The following is a 9988-nucleotide window of genomic DNA, read 5'->3' as shown; positions in this document are numbered from 1 at the left end:
TATGCCATTTGTAGAGGTGATTCAAGGATTACAATGAATCTTCACCTCCCACATTGATTTTGATTTTGTTTGGAGAAGTGAGAAAAGTTTCAATTTCCAGATTTCAATACTGACCTCCCACAATGATTTTGATTTTGTTTGGGGAAGAATAGATCAAGTTTCCATATTTGAATCTTAACTCCCACACCAATTTTGATTTTGTTTAAAGAAGAAGAGAGAAAAGTTGAAGTTTCCAAATTTGAATCTTAACCTCCCACACCGATTTTGATTTTGTGTCGTTCCTGTTAGACGATGTATTCTTGCTAATAGATAGATTATCATCTTCATTCTCATTTTAGTATGGGTTGCAACTGTGATCCAAACCTGTTTATGTTTATTTTTGTGATGAAATTTATTATATTAAAAAATGCTTTATAATTTTACTATTATATTTATGATATCACAGGTTAAATCGTTCGACCCGGGTGATTGAACCATTGACTTAGAAACCGATGACAAAAGCCATTCTATTTCCATGTCATTTTTTAAAGTTGCTTAAAGGTAGAAAGCATGGTTTTGAAAACCAGATGCTCAGACCATTTGGTCTGAAAATGGCCAAGGTAATGATTCCATTTTAATACTGAACCTTTATTTTACCAAAAACTGTTGAATTGGTCAACAAACTGTTGATTTAGACGGTCTGACTACTGAGTTGTTCAACCCAGACAACAATTCGCAGTTTAATATAATTTATTTAAAATTTTCAAAAAATAATAAAATAGAGAAACATAGAATGAAAGGAGAATGATCTCACACCTAGACCTGAGAAAGATATCAGATTTAATCATTCATAGATTTGAGATGAGAGAGAGAGAGAGAGATCAGATCATTATGGTCGTTGCTTTAGATCACCGTTGCTGCTACAGGTTGCCTTTGCCATCACCGCTACAGGTCAATTTTTTTCCTCTCAACCTTATTTCTTTTTAAAGTTTTCTTAGCCAACAACCCTCTTCTCACTCTTATTCTCAACCCCTTTCTTATAACATTTATATCCATCTTATTCTAATATGACATAGTTTTAAATTTGGGCAAATTTCTTAAATTACCCTTACTGTTTAGCTAATTGACTAAGTATACCTTTATTGTTTAACTGTTGTCTTGCACCGCGCCTACTATTTATAACAATTGCCTAAAACCTCCCTTACCGATAATGCTTTGTCATATACTATTCGCATGTAACATCACATGACTATTATGTTTTTCAAAAATCCCTAACCTTTATGGTCGAAAATGCCCTCTTTGGTTTGGGCAAGAAGATTCTACCATAAGATGCCCTTTAGTAGTTGAACTAGTCACTAATCTTTAGTTTCAATACATGTGAGATCATTTATGGAAGCAAACTAATGGGACAACCAAAACCCACAACCCCCAATAAATATTTTAGCTAGTTATAGCCTTAGAGGCATGACATTGGGCACCAGTAGCAAAAACTTAGAGCTGGTGGCTTCACTCATGCATAAGGGGCGTTTCAAATCTATTACTGGTAGCCAAAGCAATGGTGGGTTTGAAATGGCTAGTGGATATAGTGGATTTTGTGGGGTTTTCTGGTGCTAGGAGATGATGGAAAGAGATGAGCTATGTAATTCCTCTCCTTCAACATTTCTTCCTTGACTAAAACCTGTACAAGCTACACCCATTAGATTGTCGATGAAGAGATAGTGATTTCTATGGCATAGAAAAGGCGATTCCAGTCCATCTCTTCTATTTACACCAAGATGAAACATATTAAACCAAATGTTAGCAACTAAGGATTATTTCATGACTTTTTTGCTCATTAATTGAGTGGCTGGAGCAATTCTTTATTGGTTTTTCAATTTTCTTCTTTATGTATATAGTTGGATAAATTTGGCTTCATCTGTGTCAGAACTCTATTTGAGCCATAGAAGAAATTGTAATAGGAAATATAAACTAATAATAAGTAATAGTTGAGAGAGAGGATTCTTCTCTTCCATTTGGTTTCATTAATGGCATGCACAAGTTTTCATATGCAGATTAAAGTGGAGCTTTTAGCGAGGACCAGAGAAATTGTAGTAGATAGCATGCAAGAAGAAGTGGTGTTGGGAGAGGAAGGAGAAGTGGAGGCTGAAAACCTTAAGGCTATGTTTGGTTTGAAGGAAAATGTAAGGAAAGGAAGGGAAAAATAGGGAAACCTTTACAACCCTTGTATTGGTTTCCTTGTCTTTCCCTTCGTTTTCCCTACATTTTCCTTTAAACCAAACATAGCTTAAAAGACAAAGATGGAGGTAGAGACAAAAATGGAGATGGAGGCGAAGACAAGTAATGAAAATAGAGACAGAGACGGAAACAAAAACAAAAATGGAAAAAGAAACAATGATGGAGATGGAGACGGAGGCGAATACAGAAATGGAAACGAAGATGGAGGCAGAAACAAAGAGTCGAAGATGGAAATGGAGATGGAGATGAAAGTGGAGACAGAAAACAAATATAGAGGCAGGGATAGAGACAAAAAGCAAAGGTAGAGGCGGAGATGGAGACAAAAACAGAGGTGGAGATGGAGATGGAAACGGATATAGAGGTAGAGATAGAGATGGAGACGGAAACGAAGATGAAGATGAAGACAGAGAGGGAGTAGTGATCAACTTCCTATCATTGGGTTTTATTTTAAAAATTTGAGGAATATTGAGGAGCAAATTTGACATTTTATTTTTTCCATTAGCACTTAACAACGATGTAATTATCAGAAATAGTACTTTAAAATAATATGTAAACAGTAAGGATAAGTTAGTCAATTAATTAAACTACAAGGATAGTTTAAGTTTAAGAAGTTTGCTATTGATAAAAAAAAAGTTCAAGAAATTTGCCCTTTAAATTTTTAATACGTTCGAACCGCTTGACCCGGACGGTCGAACGGATGACCCACAAACCGGTGGCAAAAAAGGGTTGCATTTTCGGCTCGGTTTTTAAAACCTTGTAGAAAATTCCCCTCCACCTCCCTCGCCGGCGGTCTTTTATATGGGTTTTCCTCTCACTGGTCCCTTGTATGCTTCTTACGCCCCTTTCGCTTGCAATTTTTGTTTCAACGATAGTTTTCTATCTTATCGGCGGATGCCCAAGATGACTTCTTCGTGCCAGAAACGCGAAACCCAAACAAGAAAAGAAGATAGTGATAGCAAGAACAACAATGACAAGACCAATAATACTGCATACTTTGATGTCTATGGACCGGAAGTATGTCTTCTTTCCCTTTTTCCTTTTCTGGGTTTATTTTTATACATGTATATTGAATTTTTCTGAAACTATTTTGTATTGTCAGCTATATTGTTGCAAAAAGAAAATCTTATTGTTTGATGTCAAGCATAGTTGTGAAGATTGCAAGTTGCAACGCAAAACTAGGTGAGAGGGTAGTGGCGAAAAATAGGATAGGTGAGAGGGCCTATTAGTCTGCATTTTTTGGTAAATAAGGCCTATAATTTATTGTGTGTGATCCATGTTGACATGCCCCTTTGTATTGAAAAATATAAAAGGTCTGTTTTTTTAGGCGGATATATAATTGATATTAGAGTTTAGATTCCTGAATTGGAATGGAATGGAATTAGGAAATGGATGACATTACTTGGATGAACTAATTAACATTGAAACATTAAGAAAAATTGCTTAATGGTTATGCGAATTGCTAGAAAAATGGGTATGCAGAGGTGTCGATGGATGGCAGTTGCACAAAACAAGAGCTAAGGACAAGAAAGGCCGAGGGGGTTGTGGAGAGAGGGGGTATGCAGAGGGTACAACCTATAGGAAGATGATCAGTAATGAGGACTTGCAGATGGCGAAATTGGATGAAAGTCTATTTAAATACTCTTTTTTCAGCCTTGGTAAACGGAGTGTCTTGTGGTCGCTTTAGGATCTCTAGGGGCTTAAGGCAAGGGGACCCTCTCTCCCCATTACTATTTATTTGTGTAACTGAAGTTCTTAGTAGATTGATGAAAAGGGCCACACCAGGGGGCTTTGTAGAAGTTTTTATGGTGGAAGCTTAAGGGTGGAGGTTTCTTTGCTGCAGTTTTCAGACTGACACTCTCATTTTTTGTGATGCTTCAGCTGAACAACTTGGTTATGTAATGGCAGTGCTTCAGTGGTTTGAGGTTGTGTCAGGCCTTCATGGAAACCTGCAAAAAAGTGAATTGGTCACTGTGGGGGAAGTGCCAGAGCTAGAGAGGTTGGCAGAGGAATGGGGTTGTAGAACAGGTAAACTCCCTCTGAAATATCTGGGGATGCCTTTAGGTGCTAGGTGCAACTCCAAATCGATATGGGAGCCTATTGGCTTCTTGGAAAACTAAGTATTTATCATATGGAGGTAATATAATTCTGCTAAAAAGTGTGTTATCCTCCCTCCCTTTGTATTGCTTTCTTTGTACCCAATTCCTAATGGGACGGCTAAGTCTTTAGAGAGGAAGATTCGAGATTTTCTGTGGAGAGGCTGGAGGGATGAGAAGAAAAAGTTCATGCTGGTTAGCTGGTCTAAGATATGCAAACCCAAACTTCAATGGGGTTTGAGTGTGAGAAGAGTGAAGGATCTCAGCTCTGCTTTACTGGGAAAGTGGTTTTGGAGATTTGGTGAGAATCAAGGTGGTCTGTGGAGGAGGGTGATAGCAGCTAAGTATGGGTATAGAAATTCTGGCTGGGTCACGGGGGAACCAAATCAATCCTATGGATGTTCTGTTTGGAAAGGGGAAAGTCAATGGTCTTTATTCAAATGGAATTCTCTTTGGGGTTGGGAATGGGAGGCGAGTTCTTCTCTGGAAAGATATACAGACCCTTGGTGGTTAATTGTCTCACTTTGTTTGAAGTAGCTTTGGATAAAGATGCTCTTGTTTCAGACTATTTGCAGGTGCAAAATGGAAGCATTGTTTGGGTGCCTCTCTTCCGGAAAAATTTGAATGATTGGGTTGTGGAATCTCTGGTGGAGTTGCTGCACATGCTGTATAGTACTCAAGTGGATGCAGGGAGAGAGGACAGAAGAGTCTGGAAGTGGGAGAACTCGGGGGTCTTCTCTGTTAGATCCTTTTACAACTACTTTTCTAGATCAGAGGATGAGCCAATCCCAGTTAACATTATATGGTGTTGGAGTGTGCCCACAAAGGTGGTGTTTTTTGTTTGGACAGCCTACCTGAACAGGATTCTAACTAGGGATAATCTGGAGAAGAAGGGTATTCTGCTGGACGCAACTGCTTGTGTGCTTTGTCAGAATCATACCGAGTCAGTCAACCATTTGTTACTTCATTGTTGCTTTTCCTATGAGATTTAGAATAAGGTCAGAAACTTGTTTGAGGTGAACCGTTGCTTCCTTGAATTGGTAGCAGATTTTGTGAAGATTTGGAGAGTCAAAGACCTCACAAAAGAGGGAAAGTTGGCATTGGAACCTGACTCCTGGTGCAGTTTTTTGGTGCATATGGCAGGAGAGGAATGTAAGGATTTTCAAGAATATACATGGCTCTTCAGACACAGCTTTTCAGGAAAATTTGGGGAAAATGTTCTCTTGGTTAGCAGTAAACAATGTGTTTAAGGACAGAAATTTTATCTCCTTTTTTGATGCTGGAAATCTTTTTGTAAGTCAGGGTTTGGGGGTATAGTTTCTGCTTGTGCAGCTTTTTTGTAAATCTCTGTGTACAGATCCTTGTTGTACATGTTTCTGCCTTTAATGAATATTAACTTTACCTGTTTCAAAAAAATATTTGAAGTGGAAGATGAAGAGAAGAAGTTGAAGATAAAGATGATCAGTGTGTTAGCTGGAAAAAAGATGTGACCAAAACAAAGTTATGAACATAGAAATAACTTATAAAATCTATATACCTGTTCAAGGGACCTTTTGGAGTTATGAGAGTTAATTCATATTGCTGTTTTGATCTTCTCTACCTACTCTGATACCGGTTCTGCTTCACTTGGTTTGCATGTATTATACCATGTAGTTTTGTTATCTTATTTGTTTATATGGTGTTCTGATTCTCAAAAGTGAAGTAGTTGTCAGAACCAAAGAATAGTAGAATATCAAAAATGGCATGTATATTCTACAACCATTTCCATCTCAAAGCTAATACAGTTTTTGTTCATGGAAGTTTCAGTTTTTGAGATGTGTGTGTATTGGTCATGAGTAATACCGGTGGTGGTAGAATGCTGTGATTTTTCTGGATTGTGGGGGTGGGACCTAGGTGGGGTCAGGGGTGGTATCTCTAGATGGATAGTGTTTCAATGTGGTGCAATGAGGTTTGGCCTGTGGTTTTGTCTTTTCATTTGTGTCTTGGAAATTTCCATTGTCTTTGTTCGAAGAGCAGCGGAGGGTGGTTTAATTGAGGGTTTTGAAATTGACAAGAATGGGGAAAGTGTTCAAATCCTTCAATTTGCTGATGACACCCTGCTTTTCTTGGATGCCTCTAGTCAGCAGCTTGAATATCTTCTTGGTATTCTCTGCTGGTTTGGAGTAGTCTCAGTCCTAAAGGTGAACCTTAGCAGAAACTCCATCATCCCTGTAGTTGAAGGACTGCTTTCCCTGGCTGAGGTATTGGGCTGCAAAATGAGTCACCTCCCTATCATCTATTTGGGGCTGCTCTTCGGAGCAAATATTACCTCCTCTTTGGCTTGGAATCCTGTGGTGGAGAGAATTGAAAGAAAACTAGCTTCTTGGAAATCTTTGTATCTCTCAAAGCGGGGAAGAGTAACCTTGGATCAATTCATCAAAAAAAAAAAGAGTAACCTTGATCAAAAGTTCCTTAGCTAATCACCCTATGTATTTTTTATTTTTATTTTTTTGAAGCAATGGTAACTTTTTATTAAAGAAGAAACAAACAGAAGTACATGAGAGGATGTACTGAAGCCAAGAGAGGCTTGGCCAGATTACAAAGGCAAACAACTGTCACTAAACAAGAAATCTCTAGGGACCCCTGATTTTGCTAGGAAATCAGCAACAGAATTTTGCTCCCTAGGAATCCAGACCAACTTCACATTCATAGAGTCTAGGATGTCCCTGGCTTCAGCTAAAAAGTGGGCTAATCTCCAGGGCCTTCCCTTATCCTGTAACCAAACTATAGCATTTGCAGAATCCCCTTTAATTGTTAAGGAGGATAATCCTAGCTGCTTGGCGAGGCGAATTCCTGTGAGTGCAGCCAAAACCTCAGCCTTTGTGGCATCAGCCCTCCCAACCGGACCACTGTAAGCCCAACAAATATTCCCCCTTTCCCTCGGATTACACCCGCAATTCTTGCTTGACCTGTGGAACCTTGGGCGCTACCATCAAAGTTTAGAGTCATTCCTCCTCCTTCTCTTGGAGCCTGTCTTATAGTCCACTCAGATGTTGGAGAGGAGTGTAGGATTTCTGGTAGGTTTCTCTGGAGATCATTTAGGGAGAGCCCCTTGAGCACTTCAAAGTTAATTACCCAAAGATTGCAGAGATATGTGATGTAGGAAGTTAGATCTTCAATATTTCTAGCTTTATTTTCAAAGGTTCTAATGCTCCTTTCTTCCCAAATACGCCACAAGACTGCATGGGTCACTGTATTCCAGTAAAATCTTCCTCTTTTTCCAAGCTCTCTGCCTTGTCACAAAATGTCCACCACCCTCTCCGGGAGCACCCAGCTGTAACCCACTAGGTTTAGGAAGAAGTACCAAACCTTTCTAGTGACCGGGCAGTGGAGATGTGGCCAGTTGTCTCCCCATTGCCAAGACAAAGAGGACAAACATGGGGAGAGATGCATAATCTGCCTTTAAACTTTTTCTGCAGCAAATCGCATGTGTTTATTCTCTTTAAACAGGCTTCCCACACAAAGAAAGAGACTCTACAGGGGATGTGTGGTCTCCAGACTTTCTTAGCCGGAAAAGGAGGCCTCGGGTCTTCTAATATTAGAGCCTTGAAGAAGGAGTTAGAGGAGAACTTACCAACAGGGTTAGGTTTCCAGATTCTTTGGTCAGGGGTAGTGGGAGAGACTCATTATGAGAGTTTAGCAAACTAGCTATATCAGCAATTTCTATTTCCCTTAGAGGCCTTTTGAGGTTTAAGTTCCAGGTTGTTCCGGAGGGTGAGGGGTTGAGCTAGAGGCTACTGTGGCTTCTTTGGATTGGGACAGGTTAAAGATTCTAGGATAGGAGTTAGCGAGGGTGTCCTCCCCCCACCACAAATCAGACCAGAATTTGATTCTATTACCCTTTTCAAGGGTTTGATGCTTTGACCCGGTTCGAGTGGACCTTGCTATCCCAACCGTTGGCATGTTTCTCGTACTTGCTCTTGATGATTTTTGTTCACAACACTTCCATCTCCAAGGGATATCTCCAAAGCCATTTTCCAAGAAGGGCGAAGTTCCTTTCTTTAATATGTCCTAGTCCCAAACCACCAACTTCCTTTGGCTTACAAACCTGCTTCTAGCCTACTAGATGACACTTGTTTTCACCACCCCTTCCCAAAGAAAATCCCGTTGTAGTTTTTCAATCTTGCTTTTTACTTTGCCTGGGATTCGGAAAACCAACAGAAAGTAGGTTGGCAGGTTGGTGATGTCCCTGTTCTCCATTCCAGTTGTCGTATGAGGAGAATTGAGAAGCTTCAAATGGACTTTTTGTGGAAAGGTTGGCAAGAGGAGAATAAAATTCATGTGGTTGGTTGGGGTGGTGTTTTAAAAGGCACGCCTAGGCGCATAGGCAAGGCACATTTTAGGCTATGTGCCTCACCTAGGCCCCAAGTGCAACACTTGCAAAAGGCGTGCGCTTTATGCTTCAGCCCAGGCACGTGCCTTTTGAAAATTTGTGCATTTTTTCACCGAAAACTCCATATTTGCTTATGCCTTTTACTCATCCTAATAAAAGACATTTTTAAAAGACACTTAAAAAACTTTTTTTTTTTTTTTTTATGGGGATTAATAATTTAAGATCCTGATAAAGACTTATTTGGGATTTCCTTGAGGGGCTTGGTACAAAGGCAGCTCGTAGAATTAGGAATGCATAATGTTTAACATTACATTAGTTATTTGAATTTTGAAGTAATGCAAGTGGGAAAAAAATAAAGAGATTATGAGTTTACATGCTTGAGTATGTTTATATGTTATGCTTATTTTACTTTCAAAATTTCATTTTAAATATGTTGTACATGTTATATTTATATACTTTAATATGAGACAATAGGTTTTTTGAAACATTTATTTTAAGTTTTAAGTTTATATTTTTATTAATATTGTGTTTATTATTTTGCATTTTTTGATTTTTTATCTATTTTTTTGCATTTTTGTGCCTGGCATCAAATAGGTGTGCACCTCGCCTTATGCCTTGCTTCTCAGGTGCAAAATGGCCCTTGCACTTTTTTCTGCCTTGCAAGCCCAAAGAAACTGGGGAGGGCTTAGGGATTAGAAAGCTCACCAAGTTAACTTAGCTCTTGTTGCTAAGTGTCTGTGGATGTTTGGGGAGGAGGGTAGTATTTGATGGACAGGTCTGATTGCAGCAAAATATGGTGTTCTGAGAGACCCTTGAGTGAAAAATATCCAAATCTATTCTCTATTGCCTCAAATAGGGATGCTGTTGTGGAAGATTGTTATGAGATTTCAGGTTCTCAGCTGGTTTGGCTCCCCTCTTTTTGAAGGAACTTTAAACGATTGGGAGGTGGAGGACCTTAGTAATCTATTGACCAGGTTACAGGCCTTCCACATCTGTCCTGAGGAGGCAGGTCACAGACTTTGAACTGGGGACAGATCAGGTCTGTTTTCAGCTAAGTCTTGTTACAATCTGGTATTATCTCTCTAAGTTCCCACTGTTCCCTGGGCTTGGATGAAAGCCCATTCTCCCCCCAAGGTGGTTTTCTTTTTGTGGACTGCAGCAAGAGACAAGACTTTAACTGTTTAACTTCTGATCACCTTCAAAGCAGAGGCATGCTGGTAGAAGGTTTATGCTGTCTATGTGAGTCTGAGCAAGAGGCAGTGAATCATCTGCTCATTCATTGTTCTTTTATCTTTTCAGTGTGGGCACG

General features: G+C 39.4%; 1 protein-coding gene across 1 annotated transcript in view; it reads left to right on the top strand.

Moving 5' to 3' along the window:
• Positions 1-2976: 2976 nt before the first annotated feature.
• The window catches only part of LOC148851778 (Polynucleotidyl transferase, ribonuclease H-like superfamily protein), a 40430-nt gene continuing 33418 nt past the window's right edge, over positions 2977-9988 (top strand). Inside the window, exon 1 of the mRNA XM_088944956.1 lies at positions 2977-3228. Within this exon, the coding sequence (XP_088801082.1) occupies positions 3013-3228 (216 nt within the window). The 5' untranslated portion in view covers positions 2977-3012. The remainder of the gene's footprint in view (positions 3229-9988) is intronic.

This window comes from Nelumbo lutea, chromosome 5 (assembly GCF_056320005.1).
Source record: "Nelumbo lutea isolate HS-2025 chromosome 5, American lotus-T2T, whole genome shotgun sequence".
Taxonomy (NCBI): Eukaryota; Viridiplantae; Streptophyta; class Magnoliopsida; order Proteales; family Nelumbonaceae; genus Nelumbo; species Nelumbo lutea.
The sequence above is the reverse complement of the archived record's forward strand: the minus strand, read 5'-3'. Positions and strand labels throughout refer to the sequence as shown.